Raw genomic sequence first — 25,941 nt, forward strand, 5'->3', positions numbered from 1 at the left:
TGAATGCACTTAGAGTCGAACTTGACCTATAGACACCTACCCGTCATTGTTCAGGTCCGAGACTGCCATTGCGTGACCAAAATAAGTTCCCAAGTTTGAATCTTGCGAAATCACCAAATATTGCACGAAACTTCCGTCGTATAGCAACACCTGGTAAGAACCGAAAAGAAGAAAAAAAGTTAAAACGATAGAAAAAAATCCGGCTCTTTATGGAGATTATGTCTACTTATACAATCCACTGACACAATATAACATGATGTCTTTCCTCTGTCTCAAGACTATGAAATATGACGACAACTTCAGCAACAACAGCACATATCAATGTGACAGAAATTGTCAAGGAAAATTGAAAACGCAGTTGGGCCAATATCTATACGAAGCAAATTAACGGATTATCAAACTTTGAATAACTTCAGTCCCCTATATAGATTCTTATGAGAAGCTGTTGACTCTCGGTACCGAAGATCCCGAATCATCAACCATGAGATCCCATGTTTTAGACCCATGGCCGCAACGGTTTGTGTTGTGTCTGTGTTGTGTTTGGAACTCCTCCGTAATGTTTATGCGGTATCGCGTTCGAAATATTGATGTCTTCGCATCATCTAATATGTACGTGAAACGAGTTCTGAAAGAAGTATTGCACATGGCATAAAAATCAATTGCGATTTCCTTTGATTTATCATTTCTCCAGAAATTCAGGTCGTAAGCCATACGGTATTGATGAATGGCAGATTGCACATAGAAAAACAAATAAAATTTGTTTTGACATGTAGCAATGTGGTTAAATGCATTCCGAATACCTAAACCGATAAGATTGACGCTGAAAGTCTCACAACATCACATCATGTCCAGCAAAATCCAGGGTCTTTCTTTACACTACTTCATACAAGAAAGTGAAAATTACACTCAGTGGCGTACCGTGGGTCAAGACATTGGGGGGGCACCTCATGGCAGCAACATCAGAATTGCATAACGTAACAATTAAATGCAAGCGAGCGGAGCGAGCGAGCTTGAAAATTTTGACATTTAAAGTCCCCAAACTGCCGTTTGTAGCTATATGTATGTATATATTTGCTTTGGAAATTAAGGGGGTTGCACCGGGCGCAACTACTGGCAGTTGCTGGCAGTAACATCACGAGAATGGCATAACGATTAAATGCGAGCGAGCGAAGCGAGCGAGCTTGAAAATTTTGACATTTTACAGTCCCCAAACTGCCGTTTGTAGCTATATTTTTCGCTTTGGAAATTCAGGGGGGGGGGGGCGCACCGGGTGCAACTGCTGGCAATTACTGGCAGTAATATCAGGAGAATGGCATATAACGGTTAAATGCGAGCGAGCGAAGCGAGCGAGCTTGAAAATTTTGACATTTCATGTTCCCCAAACTGCCGTTTGTAGCTATATTTTTTCGCTTTGGAAATTAAGGGGAGGGGGCGCATCGGGCGCAACTGCTGGCAATTACTGACAGCAACATCAGGAGAATTGCATAACGATTAAATGCGAGCGAGCGAAGCGAGCGAGCTTGAAAATTTTGACATTTTACAGTCCCAAAACTGCCGTTTTTAGCTATATTTTTTCGCTTTGGAAATTTAGGGGAGCCAACGCACCGGGCGCAACTGCTGGCAATTACTGACAGCAACATCAGGAGAATTGCATAGCGATTAAATGCGAGCGAGCGAAGCTGAGTGAGCTTGAAAATTTTGACATTTTACAGTCCCAAAACTGCCGTTTTTAGCTATATTTTTTCGCTTTGGAAATTAAGGAGAGGGCCTGGGCGCACCGGGCACAACTGCTGGCAATTACTGACAGCAACATCAGGAGAATTGCATAACGGTTACTTAGTAAATGCGAGCGAGCGAAGCGAGCGAGCTTGAAAATTTTGACATTTTACAGTCCCTAAACTGCCGTTTGTAGCTATATTTTTTTCGCTTTGGAAATTAAGGGGAGGGGGCGCACCGGGCGCAACTGCTGGCAATTACTTACAGCAACATCAAGAGAATTGCATAACGATTAAATGCGAGCGAGCGAGCTTGAAAATTTTGACATTTTACAGTCCCCAAACTGCCGTTTGTATACATTGTATATTTTTTCGCTTTGGAAATTAAGGGGAGGGGACGCACCGGGCGCAGCTGCTGGCAATTACTGACAATTACTGACAGCAGCATCAGGAGAATTGCATAACAAAAATGCGAGCGAGCGAAGCGAGCGAGCTTGAAAATTTTGACATTTTACAGTCCAAAAACTGTCGTTTGTAGTTACATATATGTTTTTTCGCTTTGGAGGGAGGGGGCGCCCGGTGCTCCCCCTGGATCCGCCACTGGTAGTCAAGGGTGTCGGTTTATGTTCATGATTGGGGGAGGTATGACCAGCGAGGGGGCGTCGAAGTGACCAAGCGGGAGAAGGATGTCTAAAATCTGCACTTTATATAGAGCATCCCCTAATTTGTTTGTGTTTGTGAGTGTGTGTGTTTCATATAGATGGAAAAGTTAGGAAATAGCTAAGGTCAAGTCTTATTATTGGCAATGCAAGGCATTTTAATATAGACTAGTATGTAAAGCAACACTGCAAAAATCAATGATCAAGCTTTGATAGCAAAATGTGTACAACCTATCAAACATCACATTGCGCAACATTGCAGCGACTCTTTTTGCCATTCCGATGTTCTGAGTACACTGCGCACATCCTGCTTGTATTCAAAATGACAACCAGGAATCACACTGAATCACAATCTTTTATCGTCTCCGGGCTTTTTGAACAATGTTTCACTATAATACCTCTTTATGGTTAAAAGAAATCTTAGAAAAATATCTTTTTTCTTGATCATCCTTTCATGTCGATTTCAAAAGCAGTTTACTAACCCTTAAATTACCATTTTGGTAGGGTTTTTTTTTTCTTTTTTTCTTCTTTTTTTTCTTTTTTTTTTACCAGCGGATTGGGGGGGCACGTGCCCCCCCCCCCATGCCCCCCCGTAGTTACGCCACTGATTACACTAATACAAGACAGTGAAAATTAGAATGAAGGAAGGAGGATATCATCGTAACAGGCCTACTAAACTGAGACATTATATTGGACAGGCTCGTAACGTATATCATATTGGATTTGTGTGTGTGTACGTGTGTGTGTGTGTGTGTGTGTGTGTGTACGTACGTTGTCTTCAGATGTGTCCGTTGTGAGAGTTTGCGGGCTCAAGTCAAGCTTGATCACGGTCAACATTTTAACCAAAACATACGTCTTGGAAAGGCTCAAAATTAATTTATCTTCCATCACTTGGAATTTACTTCCAATACATAGTTAAGGGTCTACCAAGAAACTCACCAGACTGACGTGATTTGCCAGGATTATTATGCCAGGATTTAGAGTGTTTTGAGATCCAAGCGTTTAGAATAATTCGATCGTACAATATCGACTGTATAGTCGTTTGATTACATACATGTATTTGAACTTGCAACATAAAATTCACTAAAATTAACATTTTACATTTTCGTCGTTACCTAACGTGTTATTACAGCGTCATTTCACACATTTTAGAGCAATAATCGACAGTTCTGCTGGCAAACGAACATCATGCAGTGGCAGATCCAGGAGGACACACCAGGCGTCCCCTATTATTTTTTCTTTTAGATAAAAGAAATAAAAAGAAAAAATCGAAACCCGGTAGTGACCGTCTTGTTTTGCTTTTTGTTTTCGTTTTTGTTTCTTTTTTTTTTTTTGGGGGGGGGGGGGGGGGGCTTGCCAGCTGATTGAACCCGGAAGTTGTTTCTGATTTTTTTTCCGCCCCTCCCCTTTACGGAATTCCTGAGTCCGCCTTTGCTATTTTTGGCTTTAAAGGAAAACGGACCCAGGACTCGGGAGGGCGCTGTTGCATGGGCTCGTGCTTTTAATACGCATCTGCCATTTTCGGAATGTCTGTATTAAACCAGTTCGTATGGTAGGTATTAGAAAAATGGTCAAAATACTGTCCATCTTCGTCTCTTCATTCGGTTCCACCTACTTGCAGTAGTAGAGTTTGCTTATTAGATAGCCGATATTGCTCTATATACTAGTATTCCGATACGCACGGTCGTACCATCCATACAATACCGGTTTGCGGGAACAGCGATAGTACAATTTAGATCGATCGACAGTAAGCAAATAATCAACGTTGGTGAAGGTGATGGGACAAACTATCACTTCCGAGGCGATCTGAATGTAGCTATCTTTCCGAAGCGCAGCTGAGGAAAGATAGCGTACACATTCAGATCGCCGAGGAAGTGATAGTTTGTCTCATTGCCTGAAACTGAAAGTTGATTATTTGCTTTATATTCCACATCTATAGGGTCCAAGATATTCCCATTTAATTTACATTTGAAACCGTTTTAGCTGTCTTAGGGTATCCTCAGGGCTTAAGCTACGTAGTTTACTTTAGACGTATGCGCGTAGATGACAAAATAACGAATGTGCTCCGTGCGTTGCACTGTGGTCTATCACTTGACCCAGGTCAAATGATAGACCACGGTGCAACTGGGTGCAACGCACTTTTATTTCGCGCGTACTCAAAATTGTAAGTTATATCACGCGTTAGGACTGTGTGGACTAAGAGATCACCGAAACAAAATGACTATCATCATAGAGTGTAACGAACTTTTCTTCTTAGGTGATGTGATGGGTAAAACTACGCTTTATCACGTGATCAGCTCTTGACCAATCCTACAGCAAGATTCTTAGTATGTGGAATATAATGGTTATTAGCTTTGTATCTTCGGAATGAAGATGGCGGCGATCATATTCAGTCAAGCCCTTAAACAAATCGAAACTTACTCTGCCGTAGCCGTGTCTGTAGCGAGGCTGTGAAATGGCGAATTCAGTAACACTATCTCCCTTGAAATTTCCGAACGCGACAGAATATCCTGCAAGGAGGAGTATGCAAAATATATCAGCTACAAAGTGAAATAAGCTAAATAAATGATTTCAAAGTGAAATGATAAACACACACATACACACACACACACACACACACACACACACAAACAAACAAACAAACACCGGGATGATACAACTGATAGTTAATAATATTGTTGACTATCCATCTCTTTAAAGTGTACTGATGTACTGTGATATCCATGAATATATACAATAACCACTAGCACATCAAATCCACAATAGAAGGACGGCAACTAGTTTTCAACGACAATGTTTTCAATGGGTAAAAAAAAAAAAACAGTCGTCATTCACTAGTAAGCAACAAAGAGAGTAAAACCGGACAAATGAGGAAGAAAGTATATGTCACTAAACGTCTATTTACAAACAAATTCCCTATACTGCTCGTTGAGATCTGTATGCACTCCTTTTTCTCGGTTAGCCTGTAAAAGTGGAAATTTTCGCGCATTTCGCGCAACCAGAAACTAGCGCGAAAATAAAAGCACGCGAATATTTTTGCTTGCCATAATACTTTATGTCCTGTGCGTGATGTCTTGATTTCGCGGAATTCAAAACAGAGTGAAACTCTTCCTTAATACCCGGACAAGCGCGATAAATTAGTGGCGCGAAAATATCCACTTGGACATGAAGTGTATTGAATGCATTGGACTCTTTTCTATCAATTCTTTATGCTCTTTGATTTGAATGGGGTATCAACTTTACTTCGATCAGGTCAGAGAACAAAGAGTCTGCTTGTTTTACCGTTTAAAAATCATGGTGGATTTTACCCAGAGGAAAGCAATATAAGAATTGATTCGAAGAGCTCTGCAGTATGGAAATGGTGAAGTGACGGAAATTTGATCACGGTATAATAAGATACGGGTTGTGGCATTTGTATTCCATCAGTCATAATTGCTCCAGATGTTTTTCTTAAAAGCTTCTCTTTGGATTATCATGTTCTCCAGGGGAATGCAATGGCAGTGGTCAAGATTAGGCTCTTGCACAAAAGCAACCCTAAGCTGAAATGTTTTTGAAGCAGAATCGCTGGGATATCCAACAATTAGTCATTCTACATAATCTTGTTTTGCAAGTCAGGGAAATGAATCCTTGAAAGCAGGAAAAAGAAAATGAGAGACTCTTGTAAATTGCTTTCGCCTGGTGAAATGCTAAACAGCTATCGGTCTACTGCATGCTTGTTTCGTAATTCATTCTGAACTATGCGGATATCATGTCATGTGCAGTAACGTGTCGAATGCATGAATATAATTGTTTAGGTAGCACTTCGTGTGATTTAAAGGGGCCCTGAAATCCAAATGCATGTTGATTTGTGTTGATTTATGATACCCTCAACATCACTTTTGCGGTAAAACGAATATCTAGAAACATTCCATATATTTTTAACGATTTTTTCTTCTATTTTTCTTCAGATTACTTGGGAACGCCCACAAAAAATCATTCCAAACCAATCAATATTAATATTCTTGAGATGACATCATCTGTCAATCAGTGCTACAGTACTGAAATGTTTAACAAAAGACATTGGAATGCACCTTCCCCTCCACTCAGCATAACTTGCATGTTCCCTCGCCATGTCTTTTGTTAGTCACATTAATATGACAGAAACATACAAGTTATGCTGAGTCGAGAGGAAGGTGCATTCTAATGTCTTTTGTTAAACATTTCAGTACTTTAGCAATGATTGACAGATGAGGTCATCTCAAGAATATTACCGAAATATTGATTGGTTTGGAAGGATTTTTTGTGGGCGTTCCGAAGTAATCTGAAGAAAAATAGAAGAAAAAATCGTTGAAAATATATGGAATGTTTCTAGATATTCCTTTTACCGCAAAAGTGATGTCGAGTGTATCATAAATCAACACAAATCAACATGCATTTGGATTTCAGGGCACCTTTGATATCTTTTATCAATCAATGCTTCTCCCACTATTCTTTTGACTGTATTACTCCAAACTCTCTGTCGATGTCGCGTATATTGCTGATGGAAATTTTATCTTAAATTCCATCAATGGAGTGTTTGATTGTAATTATGGATCATAATATTCTCATTGGCGCCATTTCCTCGAGCACTGCTCACAACACGGCATAAACATTCGAGCACTAGTCATACGAACCGAAATAGAACTCTCGTGTGTACTGAGTCCTGTGACCTTGCGGTAGGTAGAAGTATGGTGAATTTTCATCGATGTTGCTCGTTGTATACCATGTTGACCCTGAAAGAAGACAAAATCCATACAAAACAAGATGAAAAAGCAGCGTGTCACGTTTTATACTTTGAAGTAAACCTGATTCAATAAACTGAGCCGCGGTACCCATTCACTTCGGTATACAACCAGCTCACCCTGTCTCTGTACACTCTACACTGCAGCTCGTGTCGTCATCCCTGCACACAGCCAGCTAAACTGGGCTGTGCGCACTCTGCACTATGTCCAGCCTATGTCACCCCGGCCTGTACAGGTACACAACCAGCTCGCGCTTGCTCTGCACACTCAACACTACAAGCCACTTCCAAGTAAACACATAACGTTTTCAGAACGTTTCCTAAACGTTTTATTTTTGAGGTTCCGTACTTCTTCGTATAAAATGGACGTGTTTAAAACGTACATACTAACTTCGAAGTTGGGACTTTTACCGCATTTACCGCATTTACCGCAAAACACAGGTTTTGGGGAAAACGTTTTGAAAACGTCACCGGACGTTACAAAACGTTTTTATTATGTCTGCTACGTCTTCGTCCTTTAAAAACGTCCACAAAACGTTTTTATTAGGTCTGCCACGTCAACTTCGTCTATAATGAACATTCAAAAAAAAAAAAAAAAAAAACGTTTTTATTTGGTCCACTACCTGTTCGTCATTGGTTTCTTTATCATGAATATACATGCCTATTTTTGAATATTCAAATAAGAAAATATAAGATTTGAAGAACTAGTGGAAATAGATAAAAGACATTGAAACCTAAAGATTTATGTTGGGTTCAAACTTTCTGTGTTAAAAATAAACTTACCTACATTATTGTTCAGTTATTCACAATTTCAAATTGTGTTATGAAGACTCAGGTATTTTCATATGAATGGTGTGAGCTTGCTCTGCACACTCAACACTACACCTGTTTCATCAGACCTGCACATATAGCTAGCTCAACCTGGCTCTCAGCACACTCTGCATGACAGCCTATGTCACCCCAGTACGCACCCAGCTTGCTAGGTCTACTCACTTTTGACTAGCTCCTCTGTATACACAACCAGCTCACGCTTGCTCTGTATATACCCCACACTTCAACCCATTCAATCTCGGCTCAACTCAGCTCAACTTGGCTCTTAGCACACTCTGCACTACACCGCCTATGTCACCCCGTACACACTCAGCTTAGTGTGTGTGAATGAAGACACAGCGGTACTAGGCTATTGAATAGTGTGTTAGCGTACACAATCATGCTCAATCATTCTTCACAGTAGGGTCCTACACACAGAAATATCATATAAAATCCTGACACGAAGTTTGCATCAACCGAAAAACACTACTTTAATCAAACAGTTATTGTTAGAAAGTTAATGGAAATATGGAGAAATAACAAAGGTTTCTCAGCTATAAATGTGGAGAAATTATGAAGTTTTGGTCAAAAAACCCCCTCAGATTTTCGTTGTTGTTGTTGTTGTTGTTGTTGTTGTTGTTGTTGTTGTTGTTGTTGTTGTTTTTCATCACCTAAGTCCAGATGCGGCTTATCCGGCGCTGCGGCCTTACCGCCGACGAATACGGTACCAAGCTAAACTTGGCTCTTTATTACGTGTTATTACGTTCATAGCATTGTTGTAACTCTAGCTGTTTTAACTCTGTTTCCAAAGGACATTTTGATATGGCTATAGTACGAGGCCACTAAATTCTGAAAGGAGAATAACCTTCTTCACGTTTAAAAAGATAATGACAGGGTGTTTTATCTAGATCTCGAACTTGCATCAACTGACCTTCCCATATTTGAGATCCGGGTGCCCCGTGTAAAATGTAATCCTGTTACGGAGGCAAGAAAAAAAGAGATACATTTTAATAACTGAGCACATCTGACTTCACTGCACATAAATCAGCTTAATATGAAAGTGAAATCCGATACGAGTTCAAGTTGGCTTGCATTTATAGAGAGTAAATCCAACGAAGCAGAAAAAAATAAAGTTCATTAATATTCCACTTAAAGTAACAAAGTCAAGGAATTGCGAAGTTCCTCGTGTTTTCCAAAGTCTTGCCGGAATTCCATCACACTCAGGTGTGAAATATAGTCGAGATGATGGTGTCACATCCTCAAAGGTCTCTCACTAAATCAGAAACAAATAGTAAACAAATGAGTACATACATGCATAGATATACACTCATTTCTTTTCTATTTGTACTATAATGTATATTACTAGTATATAATTATATATATATATATATATATATATATATATGTATAATATAATATATAAATATATATATAAATTACACAGAAATCAAGTTCATGCTGTCATTACCAACAGTTTATTTTGGCACACAAATTTTCGAGCGATTCACCCTTTCTCAAGTGTTTTTCAAGTTTTTTTCAAGAACACCTGAGAAAGGGCAAATAACTCAAAAAAATTGTGGGCAAAAAATGACAGCATGAACTTGGTTTCTGCATTATTTTTTATTTATATCATTCTGGTAAGAATGAGGATCGATCAAACATACCCCTCGTACGGCAGCACTAAGTCCTATCTCGCATCGATGCGTCAAAAAGTGGCCAAGTGCTCCTGCAAGGAAATGAATGGGAAAAAAAGAGAATAAATGATCAGAACTTTGGTTACTTACCGAGTAGGTTAGAACATAACATACAATCGTGGAGTCGTCTTGTTTTTCTTGGTCGAGAGACGTCAGCTAGATGTTTGTCAAATTATCAAAGTCAGATGATAATCATAATTTAAGGCCAATGATGATTATTTTTCAAGATTCCCGTGAGACTGTATACAGTTATAATGGTTGTAACATAAGACCAGAGTGCTACTGCTTCGTGTATATTTCATATATGGCTAAATGTTAGCCTTGGTTATAAAGGCATTAAGGAAAATAAATGTATGTTTGATAACTCTAACCAAATTATGAAATGTCATGCACAGACGTAAAAACAGCTCAAAACATTCCATACCTACAAGATCATTCAAATATCTAATCATAAAAAGGAGAAGTACAATAAATTGTTAACAGAATGAGTATTCGATTAATTCTTATTTTCAAGTTTTGTGCAGTTGGACGTCGATGCTGTACCGAATCACACTTGGATCTCGAATTTATCAACACGCGAAAATGTCACAATGCACGAGGGTATGTGCAGTTACGATAGTGGCGATGTCAATTCGCGAAAACAACATCCAGCAAAAATGTCTGTGAGCTCCTCATTCGTGAAAATAGCTGTACGCGAAAATAACAGCTTATACAGTATAATAAGGTTTGTACATCAAATAGTCACTTATATGGCATGAACATTTGGGAGCGGATCGTCATAAGCTATTCAAAGCCTGACTGGGACGTCCATCACCACTAATCTCATCACGAGGTGGTCTTTGTACATGAGTAATTTTTACACAACTTTTTTTTCTTGTGATGGTTCTGAGTATAGGCCTCTAAGACTAAAAGACTTTTACTGAACACTGAGAAACGGTCGAGAGGCTAGATATTTCGGAGCCATGTAAGATTGTCAATTCCCATGCCATGCAATGATATGATAATAATGACACCTTTTCTAACTATGTATTTATGTATTCAATTTCTGTAAAATATCTATGTGTTTCTGTTGGAAATGGAAAAAAAATGAATAAATGAATGAACGAATGAACGAATGAATGAATGAATGAATGAATGAATGAATGAATGAATGAATGAATGAATGAATGAATGAAAACTATCATCTACCATACGGAGTCACGAAATTTACAGAAGCAATGACAATGATGACACGACCGCTTCTCCGCGGGAGATCGCGACTGTATCATCTAATTCATAATCATGTAATTAGTTACATTATTCTTATATCTACTGAGGACTGGATTGCAGCGAAGGTTAGTGGGAGCTTGTTGTAAGGAAATCTCTTCAACCCCGAGTCATAATTGACTTTTTATTTGATTTTTTTATTATCATTTCATTTTCACTAGTTCTTTATATAAACCTCTCTCGCTTTGCCATCGCTTGGCTTCGGGTGTTCTGCTTAACAAAAACACAATGAAAACAAAATGGAAGTAAGAGCGATGATGTCCTATACTCACTTTCCAGTTTGCATGGCTCGAAAGGAGTCACAGTAGACAGGCCGTCACCGATCACAAAACAACCGCCAAAGTATGTTCTCTCCTCCCTGGAAGTTCCGACGTTTTTCACCTTCTTGTACAATGGTCTGCAAACCTGTCCATTCAAACACACGTGAAGAGTGTTAAAGTCTCTTTGTTATATTTTGTTGCTTTTGGGCTGATTGTTATTTAAATGTAGTTGTTTTGAATGCACAAGTAAGAGCTATATGTTCGCTTTTGAAAATTCAACGCACATGCGTGAATTTCCTTTAAAGGGGAAATTCATTCCAAATGTAAGTTAGTCTGGTAAGAAAAAGTAAAATATTACGAGTTCAATGGTAAAATTTTGATTGAAATCGGATGAAAAATAAGGAGGTTATTTGACATTTTGAAGTTTTGTTAATTTTTGAGGAAACAGTTCTTGAACAGCCTCAGTATGAATATGCAAATAGCAAAGTGAGCTTGTCATACCCTCACAACTTGCCATATAGTTTTTACATAAAATGTTAACATTTCCAGTTTTTCATTCAAACGAAAGGCTCAAATCCTGACAGATCTAACTGATCACTATTCTGAAGTTATTCAACCTGGAATAACATCATGTTTCAGACTTCAATGGCAGAAACATTGAATTTGCGTAATTTTTTGTACACGATCAATGGAAAATTTTGAGGTTATGACATGGTCAGCTCACTCATTTGCATATTCTCATCCACTGTACACGAACTGTTTTGCGGAAATTAGCAAAATTTCGTGACTTCCTTATTTTTCATTCGATTGTAGTCAAATTTTTACCGCTGAACTCGTAAGATTTTACTCTTTTTATCAGTTTAACTTATTGGATTTCCCTTTTGACGCGGAAAGGGAGTATGATAGCTCCCATAAAATGAAGTTGATCGCTCGGATTCTGAATTTGAACGCCCGAATATTTTTGCTGGAGTAGGCTGTGTGAATTTGAGTTCACAATCATGAATTGGAGTTATAAAAATATGAAATTTACCGGGATTTTTTTTTTCTTTGAAAAGGCTGTGGCCTGGTATAGTACAAATATACCAGAAAGTGCTACTCCCAGACCTATTATCTCAATTCTTGCTCATGAGAGGGGATGGTGATAATTACCACCCTTATTTCTATCCAACTCCCTCACTTTGCGTTCACCCTTGATCACCCTACACATAACATTCAATTGTCTTCAAATTACCAAGGCCAGGTTCGAGAACAGTCTTGAAACGTTTTGAAATTTTATCAACTAGTCCTCTAAATCTATGCATGTGGTCAAGTTTTAAATAGTTTTCTTCTTTTAATTACCTCTCCTGATTCCCTATTTCTCGATACTGCATACGAAATATTAAGGTTTTTTTTATTAAGACTATAGCAAAATATCATATTCATTCTAGTCATTTCTGTTTCTCTTGATGTACGCACCACTATCGGTCCCCCGTTCCCGGCGCTTTGCACTGTCGAACCCAACCACTGGCTCGAGGCGTTCGTCACCTGAATGGTTTGCCCGTTCTTATGGAGTGTTTCGTGTCCTGGAGGTGTACAGAAAAACAGAGAACCAGCATCATCGTGTGAGAAAACTGTCTTGAATCCATTCAAAAGTTATGAATTTTTAAAGCTTTGGTGCAGCTATGGCCGGATGGGAAGATTACAACACTACGTGAGGGACAGCCATATTAAGAAAATGTAAAGAAAATATCACGTAAGCCTTACATTTTAATTTTCGTACTACTCCTAGCATGATAAAAGCGCATACTTGAGTTCTACTTCTTTCAGAACGCAGTTATTCAGTCCCATGATTAACACAATGCTGTAAATTCTTGCCTGTGTATGTGTTTATTTTAAAATATATTTTCCGCATCGAAAACATAGAACGGTTTAGACTAATCACATGTCACTATCAATGCTATGAACTCCATTCTCTGGTCGCGTATTAAAAAAAAAAACAACAACAACATGAAAAGTAGGAAAATTGATTTATCGAATATTGTTGTCAACAGTTTGAAAAGAAGTAGGCCTGCGGTGTTGTTGTTTTTATCATACCAACAATATTATGAACTACCATTGAGGATAATTTCTTGCGTAGTTGTACATGATTCGGTTAAGTCACTTACAGGTATACTATACATACCATCCCATTCCTAAAAGAAATGAAGATACAAAGTTATATTAATGTATATGTATGTATGATAATAGCGTATATTAATAAATACATTTTGTACCTGTCCTATTTTATGTGTAACTATGAAACTGGTTTGACTTTGTGTGTGTGTGTGTGTGTGTGTGTGTGTGCGTGTGTTTCTCTATTCACTGCAACCAGTTAAAACAACACTGTAAAAACATCGGTGTTAGATTTAACATCATGGGTGTTAAATCTAACACCGATCAAGCTTCAATAAAAGACCACACCCACAGGTGTAGAAAATGTATTGTGACAGTGTTAAAAAGTGTTCACCTGGCACTTCGTGGTGTACATAATGCTGTATTTTGTTTTTACGTTATATATATTATTTTTCCCCGATTTGATGCGCTTAGAAACATCAGTATTAGGCGCTATATAAATGTTATTCATTATCATTATCATTATCATTAATTTGACACTGTTGCTGGTGATATTTTTGACACTGCGCTAGAGTTAATTCATTAATGACACCGCATGGTGTTGATTTGATATTGGTGGTGTTCATTTCAATGGTATAACACCCGTCCAGCTTCAATAGGAGACCACACCAACTGGTGTTACTGTGGTGTAAATGTGTTTACACCTTTTTTTTCAAAAATCAAGTACTTTATCGGAAAATTCTTCATCGTCTTGTTCAGAATTAACAAGAACTTCAGTCCCTAAGAAACTACTAGTATTAAAAAAAAAAAAACAACAATTTTATATTTTGAAATGACACCCGGAGGTGTTAATCTAACACCATGAATGAGCACCGGAAATTTAACACCAGCTCGGTGTTTCATATTTAACACCGGACTTTTTGCAGTGAAGTATTGGAATTACACCCTATAAATGAAATGACTCCTCATTTTACAGCGCAGTCGTTATTGATATAATGACTATAAGAAAACAACTGATTTGACATTCTACTGGGAATAATGTGGAAGATTACAGCTCTCCGTCATACCAACATTATCGACGACGAATTCCTGACATTCTGGTGTCGTGTCCAATGCCACGTCGATCGGGCAATCGAAGATGGCTCCACTTCGATACACCTCGAGCCGGTTGAAAGCGCTGGATTCCGCCCTGGGAGCACCAACTATTATTCTAGAGGGAGATAGGGGGATGTCAAGAGTTGTCAACAGTGACAACGAATGATTGAAGAATGACTTGATACAAGAGAATATTACACCGTCAAAATCTACAATGGTGGGTAAAGTATAGAGGAATGACTAATGAGGAGTTAACCAGTGTGCTTTTGGTTACTATAACCATTTGTTAATTTGTTTGTCTTTATGTATGTATGTTTGTTTTTGTTTGTTTGTTGGATGACTACAGTTTGATGTGCTCTTCGATCCTCGTCTTTGAAAAAAAAAATTAAAGTGATTGTCCTTTTCATGTCAAAATTCATTCTGATGAATAGAGTGAAACGGACATCTCTTTCCAAAACGTCAAAAATGTATACAGGCTATGATAATTATCTCAAAGTTTGTGTTTTCCATTCTTTGAGAATGGTGTCTGTCACAGTCCATTAATTCACAATTGAAATAATAATGTGATGACGTCATGGAGTCACATGTCAACGATGCGCTTGCGCACAGCTCTTCGCTAAATTTCTTTCTTTCGAGAAGTGAGCTATAGAAAATGGAACAATTCCGCAATATCACTTAATGAACAGAGGAAACTTGGTGCTAAATTTTCGGCAAAGCAGTGACTTATACGAGATTTTATATACAAGTTATAGACCTACATACAATTTTGAAAGGATGGATTAAGCGATTATGTCATTACGTCTTTCTTTTGTCCTCCTAATATCTGTTTCATGTCCTCCTGATGCGGAACGTTTTCTTCTTCTTCTTCTTTTGAGGATTGGGAGGGAGATGCAGGCCAAAAGGAAGGGGGAGGGGTCAAGGGTCAATGTACAATGTATACCCCATCACCGCTTTGATGGGAGTATTTCTTGACGGGACTCTCGGAGAGAGGTTTTTCGAATTTTTTTTTCTCTCTTTAAAGTGGAAATTCAAAGCCAATCACAACTTCCCACAAATTATAATTATGGTGTATTTATGCTAGAATTTTGGAAATGACAAAATGCAAGACAAGGAGAAAATTGACAAGATGTCTACGGGAATGAAAGCTCTTCGGATGAATTCCGGAAAATGGGCGATGTTTTTACTGACGTAATAAAAAAAATGGACCACTCCAGCAGGAGCAGACGACTTGTCATAGCTATAAAATAAATATCATTATGTGCATTCATTGCACATAAGAAGAGGTTGCATTACTTCGAATCAGGCTTATATTTTTCAGAAGAAAAGGTGCCACAGAATGCTAATATCCCAGTGCCCAGGTTCGAAACCATCACTGGAAAGGCATATTTAAGTTTTTAGAATGCAAGGGCCATCGCATTTTCGAGTTTGAGAAGCCGCCTAACGTACATGGTGAATGCAAATGAACAGCAAGCTATCCGGCGCGGACGTGCGGCTGAATGCATTCAGAGCAAGGCCAAGTGAATGCTTGACAATGAGTTTGGCCATTTAAAATGTTCGGGGCGGGCAAGGGCATGAAAGACTTTTAATTTTACCTTATACTTGATAGATTGTCGTTACTGTTGGTGTTTTTAAAGCAGCTCATTCAGATGACACAGAAACGCTTAAGATTCACTTTGCATCGGTATGGCGTCAATCCCGGCTAAATGTCAATACAACTCTCACCTAGGGAAACAATTACACCTTTGAATCTGTGCATAGTCTATGGGTCATAGTCTGCAGCTTTTGCTTGCTGGGTCCATTCACAAATACCCAGGCGAGTTCGGCGAGTTTCGATAGGTTTTCGAAATAAACAGGAGAATGGTATTCTTCATGCTTTAAATATGCATTGCACAAATCTTTTCCGTGAGTTCCGAAATTGTAATGACTGGAGTTGGCTTAAACTCTATTTGCAATTTCATGAAATATTATTCATGTTCAATATCTTTGAATTTACACTGAAAGAGGAAAAGAGAAAAAAATAGGGGTAGCCTTCCTGTCTATAGCTCCCCCTCCAGTTCTGGCGCTATTGCTTAGTGCAAATCTTGATAGAAGGCTCAATAGATAAAGTACAATAAAAGTACGAACTCTGTGTACACTGCCTACTTGACGCTGTTATCTCTGCCATGTTGAACTTCTATATACATGTATTATGAAGTTGCCAACTGCTGACATCGAAACAGTTCTGGGCACTCACATCCTTTTCCCCATCAGCCATTAACGAGAGTGTGAAACAAAAATTTCTTCCGTTATGTACAAGATAACCAGAAGTAAGGACCTCTGAACGATTGGATTTAATGCAATGCAGGCTCTGAGTCGACCTATCAGTACTACAAAAGTGGTGGGACTCGCGCTTAAAGGAAACCTCCGGATGATTTTTATATTTTTACATTTGAACAACTATAAATTAGTTATAATGAGGACAGAGTTTCAGAATTTGTGATAATTGGGATGAAGAATAAGAATATTTTCAAAATTTAGAACAAATTGCAATGAACAAGGATGATGACATGGCAGAGTCACCATAAGAATGTATGAGTTGGGGCTCAAGGAAGCAGAACAAAAGAAGAAGGCATGCATATATTATACACAGGTGAACTCGCAAGCAAGCGGTATTGCAATGGAATTATACTGCTACATTTCTGAAATATGTGAACCTCCTATGTCATCATCCTTGTTCAGTGTAATTTGTTCAAGGTTTTTCAAAGTATTGTTTCTCTGCTCAAGAACCACAATAAATTCCACAAATCTATACATGGAGTTGTCGATTTATGAACTACATGATGTGAAATTATGAAAATCGTCTGGAATGTCCCTTTAAGAGCAGTGCTTATACAGCTTATAGGAATGTACATATGGATACATGCGATGCGTGTACGTGCATGAGTATGTATTAATATTTGCCTGCTCAAGTAGAGCATGTTTCTGTTCAATATATCATAACATATTTTATGTCTCTTTTGTCTCTAGGATTTCCGTGTTGATAGGCTAAGTATGATAGGGTTTTTATTAAAAACCTCTGAAGTATCTTCCGGCAGACAAGGTGACGTTTCCGTTGTCAGACATGCATATAATTATAAAGTGATAATAAAGTAATATAATCTGAACACAAAGATCGCTTTCGGTTCTTCAATTACTGTCAGAGAATATAAATAAAATCATGCAGAGTCTTTCTGTCTTTGGGCTATCTATGAAGACGTGGGTGTTGCTTTCGGTAATGACTCTTGAGGCAGCAACTATATATAGTCTTGTTTGGACGATTTACACACATTTAAGTCATTTTCGCATGTTTGTCATTCAATTTAAATATCGAGTCATTCAAATTCACGCAAGACAGCGCCTTGAAGATGTAGTGAAATCAGCTTCGCTCTTCGATCATTCAATTTCGCACTTTTCTTGGTCAAACAATGAAGCATTTAGATCATTCGAATTAGGATGCCCGTCTAGAGCATTCATATTTTCGTAATGCGAGGGAGAGTCTTTTGGAGCATTCAAATTCGCACGTGAGAATTCGACTTCTGAGTTCATTCATTCAATTTAGCGGCGACGGGTTGGCGAGCAGGTAGCTACAGAAGGAAGTCGACATGACCACGACATTTTGTGTGTGTGTGTGTGTTTCTTGAGTGGTGCTGGTTGCTTAAGAAATCGCTCTACTTGGTGTCGATGGAAAATATTTATTTATTTATGTATTTGTTTGTTTATTTATTTATTTATTTATTTATTTATTATAAATAATTTATTTATTTATTTATTCATTTATTTATTTATTCATTTATTTATCTATCTATACACATTTATTTATTTATTTATTCATTTATTTATTTCTAATCTTTTGTCAGTTCGGGAGGACATCCAACTATTCCCAACGTGTGTAAATTGTACTTGAAACTTCATGAAACTGAACAAGAGTCATAAGCAAAGACATTACATCAACGCTATACCGTTATTAACTGGTGCTTGCTTTTCTCGTTGTCTTTTTGTTTCCTTGCTTGCTTTTATCTGATAACGGGGTAAAAAGCCTATACGTTCACCTATTACCTGGTTTTCAAGGCAGTGAACATTCATGACAAAGCGGATATTTAAAACAAAGTTACAATGAATACAGGTAATCAAAATGAATACCAATGTTTCACGTAATGGGAACAACTAGTATAGGCCACTTGTTCATACGGAGTCTTCCTCGTCCTATTTATTCTACTGAAATGCAGTCCTGCGTCAATCTTGATTACGCATGTATCAGATCTTACATTGTATCTCTTTATCGTACGGAACGATTTTGAGTTGAATGGTATTTGTGATGATTAATGCCAATGTTTTTCTTGGAGGAGACAAACTTGTTCTTGTGTGCACTGTAGTATGCAACACATTTGCACGTGAGCATTGCATTTGTGGTCCGTTTGGAGCCAGCGTAAATTTAAGAGTTGACCAAACGCTAAGAGTCAAACGAAATGAATACATGGGAGCTTGGGCCCACCTATATGGCAAACCTAATTGGATAAAGCCAATTTTTCATCACACTGCACGATTTCGTTTTGTAGACTTTTCATATTTGATCATGGTCTGACTGAGTTATTAGACCAGTGTGCTATTAGTGTTACCTTGCATTGACGAATGACAGTGACATTATAATAATGAATAACAGACCGAAACGCAACCCTGCGCGCCAAGTAAACCAGATCAAGTAGTACACATACACACGCACACACGCACACACATCTCAAAAGCTATCTACTCCTAAGTCAGTTGGTACTCCTCAAACAGGATGTATCCCATACCTGTATGGATGTATGCTTATTCAGTGCGCTGACGTATATGAGTATCACGGCCGGCGGAAGGGGGGGGGGTAGCTCCCCCCCCCCCCCCCTCACTTTTTTTAATCCGGAAGTACGTAAGTCGCACTAAATGCTGAATAGTAAAATTAGCCCTATTAACCCTTACGTAGTAACAGTGCAAAGAATAATTTTCTGTCAAATCTTACTTCGTTCACACACATTTATAGTTATATGCATATACATACACGCACACACATGCACGTGTACAATAATGCAGGGAGGTGAGGTTTCCCGCCTCCTGTATGTATATTATGTGTGTTTTTGTGGTATATTGTATATGTGTGTGCGTGTGTGTGTGTGTGTATGTGTGTGTGTGTGTGTGTTTCTAATGTATAATATTCAACATTGAATTTCACACTCATATCGTGCACGAGATGTAAATCAATGACAACTGTAAATACATGAATAAATCGAATGGGATGTACAATGGAAAAAGATGCAGCGGATGAAAACTTACATACAGCAGAGTACAGGACCAATCTAGCCCCCTCCCCCCCCCCCCCACAAAAAAATAACAATAATAATAACAATAATGATTAAAAAAACAAAGAGGGATAACACGAAGAGACGCTTGCCATGTGATATTGTATGCACTCCTTGAAAATATTTTTGTGAGCCAATTTTCTTATAAAAAGCAACCCCAATCGTCCAGAGAGTGCTTAATCATCATCTATAATAGTATCCAGTGATACAACTTATCCCTTCTTTTGTACCACGGTGAAATTTAAATATTCAATTTCTGTAAAAAAAAAAAAAAAAAAAAAAAAAAAAAAGTGTATATGTTTCTGTTGGAAATGAAAAAATAATTAAATGAATGAATGAATGAATAAATGAATGAATGAATGAACCTCTGAAAATATCATGCTTTGCTGTTCAGCGCATTATGTGTCGCAAAGGTAACTGCCTTTACAAAATCAAAACGAATTCTCATAAAAATCAACGTTCGCATTAATTCGTTATAAATCTGTTCCATGGTGGTATACCGCTTTTAATGTGAGCTATATGATCACCTATGATTCTATTAACTAAGTAATCCACGGCTTTGCCATCAGGCGGAACTGACGTACAGGAACGTCAGTAGGGAGCTTTAGATTTTGACGCGCGGACGTTTGAGCCGACGCTTGCGCTGGACGTTCTCCTCTCCCCGCGTCGTGTGGAAAAGTAGCTTTAGATTACGCTGGGACGCAACGTATAAAAAATAAGATCGCGCACCCATATGATCAGTGCATGAAGAAGCTCTCTACGTCGCAAACTGTGCGGACGTGAAAATAACCCAGTACGCGTAGTGAAAAACTCAGGCGACGCAAGCTAAAAATAGATTGACTTTACACACTAAGAAAAAAAGGTTCAATAAGGGAGCTAGAAGGGTTCGAAGTCGCGAAAATGGGTGCAAACTACACGATTTGAGAAAATGGTGGAACTTTGCTTCTTATATGGTTCATTTTGGGTTCGATCTTGCCACGGTCATTGACGGTGCAATATTACGCCCCAAACTAGTCTCAAAACAAAGGCCATCCTATGGTGTTGCTCGGCACTAAAATGCAATATTACATATCCTTGTGCTGATATTATGAACATATATTTTTTGATATCAGGAAACTTAAATTTTTTTCATATTCTATAATCATTCATCGAGAGTATATTTTCAAATTAAGTTGAGTCCATGATGAAAGGGGTCTACTAAAAAAAACAAAAGTAGAATACCTGATTGCTTGTCGGGTATTGACCAATCACATTGTACACATAACCTAGGAGGTTTAACAGATGAAGTTCCAACTGGATGTAATTATTCAAATAGTCGTCAGATTTCTATTGCTGTACAAAACAATTCCACAGGTGCATTTGTGCCTTCGCTGATCGGGATTCGATGCCGCCGTCTCACTGAGCAATCTGAAGATTCATTGTGGACGTTTACGTAATTTTGGCTATATTTTGCTTCAAATGAAATCCTATACTTTAAGATAAAAACATATAAAACAAAAGTCAATTCTGAACAGAAATATTATTGTGCAAAAGTGTTAATCAGAGCTGTTTCATGTGAAAGTGTTTAAACTGTACCCTGGATAGCCGGTTTATTTTATCACTTTTCCTCATGATTCTGACAAAGCAAACTGATATGAATCTTCAAATAGAATTCTCTATCAATAGAAACATCAGATTACTTCCCAGGCATGCCTATTAGAATAATGTTCGTTTTATTTCATTTTTTTGAGCAATTTCTATTCGTGTATCCCCGTGTCTTTAATATTCTCCTAACCTATCTCTTATTGGTTGGGATGTCGAAACGTAATTACCATTACAAAGACATATCTTCCTGTTTGTGGTTCATTCTTGCTAAGGTGCAATATTGAGCCCATAACAAGTCTCAAAGAAAGACCCATATGGTGTTGATCGACACTTGAATACAATATTGCATACCGTCGTGGTGCTACTATGTACATGTTTTTTTAAAGACATCATAAAACTTGATGTTCTCCCATAATTTCATAATCATTCATCGGAGCATTTTTAAATGAAGTTGAGTCTTTGATGGAAGGGTCTGCGAACAAGCTAACGAAGAATACTTGACTGCTCGTCTGGTATTGACCAATCGAAATGGAAAATGTCACAGCATTCCCTGCATGCTTACTGTGCGATGATGGAATCAAACCCTACTACACGCTAAAGATTTTCGTTGCGACTCGATCTCGGGATAGAAAAAAAAAAGTCAATATTTTTTCAAGGCCCTCAAATCTGGAATTCCATCCACTCTGATGTGAAATGTAAGAAAACGGTACAAAGTTTTCAGGAAGCTTTAAAACGTATTTCACTTGAAAGGTTTTCTGGAAGTTACCAATATCATTTTACGAATTTATAAGAGACTAGCAAGATAGGGTGTGTTTGTGAAAATGACATCTTGTGTATTGCTAATATGCGCTGGTCCATGTTTTTGTCTGTGTATGCATGTGTGTGTATGTGTGAGTGTGTGTGTGTTTGTGTGTGTGTGTGTGCCAATGTTTTTCTCTGTATATACAATGTATTTACTTTTCCGGGATTAGTTTTGAATAAGGCCAATTGCCTTCTCACTCACCCCTTCACTTGATATCTTTTGCTGTTTGTTTGCTTTGTTTGTTTGTTTGTCACATTGTCATTTTATTCATACCATTGTCACATTTTATGTATGCATATTTTATTAAGTGAACGTAAAGGAAATGATAAACTAAAATCATTTAGAGAGCAAACTCGCGGATATATAAGGGTGCAAACTACACGATTTATTTGTAAGGGTTGATTTTTCCCCCTTTTTTTTCATGGATTCATGCACGGTAAAGCCTAAGGGTAAAATGCATGCACATGAAAAATGTAAGCACATGTTTCCGTGTGCTTGCAAACACCACATTTTAGAATGAATAAAGACTAGCTGTGATAGTGGAATTTCTCATGAATATTTAAATAAAGCATTAAAACCCTGGCTATTGTTCAACACCATTGTCAGGGTGTTAACCACATACTCCCATACACACCCATTGACCCCTGTGCAAAGTGAAAATTTTGTACAGAGGGTTGGAAATAGAGCAAAATCTGTAACCTAACTGTGAAATTAATCATGGATTTCATGAAACTGATTTGTGTTTTAAACCGCCTCCAACGAAATTGTACACTATACAACTATCTCCCATATCAATGATAGTGTTATCTGATATATAGTTACTGAATTATTAAGAATCAAAAGTGGATTTTTTTTTAACGCCTATTAATCCGTAGAATACATTCGATGCAAAATAATGACATGGATGTTTCCTAGAGTGTCAATTCACGGACCCAGTAGTTTGGTCACCTGGTGTGGGCATGTTCATTCTTTTCTTGAACATGATTAATGAATTCAATGAATTGTTGCAAACTTATGTGCGCATAAGTTGACTCCCAGATGGCTCATTGTACAGCTCGTTCATGCGTGTTTGAGCTGAGCATCTAGCGCAAATTCCATTTCCATAGCAGATCAGCTCTTCTGAGGCTTTTCGTAGCGGCTTACTGCAACTCTGACTTCAAAATTATTTTGTCCACTTCATAATATCAAGACCCCGCAGATTCCTACCACGTGGAAAATGGTGAGTTAAAACATCATCGTAAAGCATGATTTGAAATATCCACAATGTTCTCGACCAAGGCCTTACTCTCAATATTACCCTTCATCAAATTTCTTGTATCTGTTATGTTTTTGGTTGTATAGCCATGTCTTATAATGTAGGCTTGCAGGCAGTAATATTAAAATGTTCATTTTAGAATTCTGTTAAAACTGGCTAGTTTTATGCGTGCTGTTTTCTGTTCTATTTTGTTTTGTTTCGTAACCATTCTGTGGAATTAGAGCAGCTTTAGCGATAAAATGTCTTGCTAAAGACGTCATGGCATTCCGATTTCAGATTTCAGATTCATTTATTGTTCATTTAGGAAATTCTTTTTGTTGGTACATGGGCGTGCACATAGGAATATCTACATACATGCATAAACTCACATATATTCATGTACATGTACACATTATAAATGGTACAATTTTCACTACATACACAATTATACAAGCATAATTTATACTCACAATACAGTGAACACATACATAATCACAATTTCAAGTAATTCTTTATATTTACCGATCAACAACAAAACAAAATAGTTAAGAAAACGTAGAATCGGATATTCCTATAGGAAGTGTATCCTTAACATAACCTTTACGCCACCTCCCCCCCCCCCCACACACACAAACACACATCCCCAAGGATAATACATCGCGTCGTGCCATACCACTATTTTGATTAATAACGAATAAAAGGAAGGGAACTGAAGTTGATGAATAATTGTTGATAAACTTATGGATAAATAGACTAGTGTACTAACTAAACTTATAATGGCAAACATTGCACGCTTATCTTTATGCTGGGATAATTCTCTGTAGTCAGGTAGTGTTAGTGGTAGACTTAAGTTCACCCTGTATGCAGCAAGGCAGTGCATAAGAATTGAACTATACATTAAGCTGCCATGGAGTGAGTTATGTAGTCACATTTACATAAGTTAGCTCTTCTGCAAAATTATTACACACGCATGAACAGTGGCCTTGAACTCATGACACTTGATTTTCCTTTTCAGGTATTCAAGCAAGATACAATATGATGAAGTTGCGCGCATTCTCCTGATCACGTAAACTTATATGCAATTCTGAAGGACAGAGTGATTCCTCAACAGAATATGTAAGTTTCATTAATGGATTAATCCGTAATACATGTATTTTCAGGTTATTGATTCATCTAGATTTTCAGCATGTGATATCCGTGAAGTATATTATATTAAAGGGGAAGGCTAGTAACTGATCAGTGGGAATCAGTGGAAATGCTGGGAGATGATTGTTCCAATCCTTATGGGATTTATTCAAGAGTTCATTGTATATCTATTGTTGTGTGAAAATGATTTGCTTCAGAACGGTCTCATATTCAAGTAATGTGCAGATTAATGCTCCGTCACTGACCAGGGACGCTAACCTGGAAGCATTAAACTGCACATTACTTGAATATGAGACCATTCTGAAGCAAATCATTTTCACTGATCAGTTACTAGCCTTCCCCTTTAAAGCGTATTATTACACATGAACGCAGTTTTATCGATTACTATAACGTAGCCAACGTTTAGTGGGTTGCGGAAAATTTGATAAGACTATAGTGCAATTTTTGATACCATCTATAATCGAGAGATATGTTACTCAAGTGGACCATTGCGATCATTCATTCTTGCCTTTTCCGTTCTACGTCTTCTCAGTTTTTTTTTTTTTTGGACTTTTTCCTGAAAACTCCATGATGGATTGTAACTCATACAGGCAGCATCTCTACCCCGCAAGAATCTTCATTTTTTTCTTTTTTTTTTTATATTCATTTATTTATATATTATTTATTCTATTTTATTTTATTTTATTTATTATTATTATCATTATTATTTTTTTTTTTTTGGGGGGGGGTAATCTTCTTTTCTGTAACCAGTATTATCAAAGTAAATCAAATCAATGTTATGAATAAGTAGAGGGGGCTATATTTTCTCTTTTTTGTGTGTGTGGTAGCAGGATTAGAGGTGTCAACCATAATGGGCATCATTACACCCATTGCCATGGCCAGCACCCGGACCATCATCTGTGGCAAGCTCAGCAACGGCTGAATGGCTGAGGTCTATAAGTCTTACTCCTTTCCTAACTGTGTAAAATATACAGCAAACTGATGTTAAATTTGCATGTAATTTGATGTTGTCTTACTTTGTTATTTTATGTTATGAAGACTTTGAGTTGGTCAGGAAAAATGTGGGAATATTTGAATATGCCCTATGTCAGTATGCAGGCCTACATAAAAGGTGTGTATTTTCATCTCAGTCCAAATTCGCCAGATTTTTCTTTTCAACATGACTTTACTCAGGCTATTCCACATTTATTCTTTTTTTTTTCAGCTCTAACTTAGTGATGTCGGCATGCTGTCTCCTAATTCCCCGTCTGCCTGGAGAGGACATGCTGTATGTCTGTGACAAAGTAAGTGCTGCACTTTTATTTCTTTATGGGAGACGGGAATTCCATCTGCTTTCTGACTAGAAATATAAGAGGAATATTTCTTTGCAACATTATCATGTTTTACTTATATGACAAAGAGCTGAAATAAATCTATCCGACCGGATTTGTTTAGAAACCAATATCAAAGCTTAAAGGGATGATATAGTATTGGTG

The 25,941-nt window shown here is 37.8% G+C and overlaps 1 protein-coding gene across 1 annotated transcript in view; it reads right to left on the reverse strand.

Moving 5' to 3' along the window:
* Positions 1-25,941, reverse strand: part of LOC140243699 (integrin alpha pat-2-like) — a 57,776-nt gene that overhangs the window by 21,582 nt on the left and 10,253 nt on the right. Inside the window, exons 2-9 of the mRNA XM_072323360.1 lie at positions 14,322-14,464; positions 12,619-12,725; positions 11,176-11,308; positions 9,608-9,669; positions 8,875-8,917; positions 7,027-7,125; positions 4,796-4,884; positions 41-150 (exon numbers count right to left, since the gene is read on the reverse strand). Coding sequence (XP_072179461.1) covers positions 41-150; positions 4,796-4,884; positions 7,027-7,125; positions 8,875-8,917; positions 9,608-9,669; positions 11,176-11,308; positions 12,619-12,725; positions 14,322-14,464 — 786 coding nt within the window. The remainder of the gene's footprint in view (positions 1-40; positions 151-4,795; positions 4,885-7,026; positions 7,126-8,874; positions 8,918-9,607; positions 9,670-11,175; positions 11,309-12,618; positions 12,726-14,321; positions 14,465-25,941) is intronic.

The sequence above is a fragment of the Diadema setosum genome, chromosome 20 (assembly GCF_964275005.1).
Source record: "Diadema setosum chromosome 20, eeDiaSeto1, whole genome shotgun sequence".
Taxonomy (NCBI): Eukaryota; Metazoa; Echinodermata; class Echinoidea; order Diadematoida; family Diadematidae; genus Diadema; species Diadema setosum.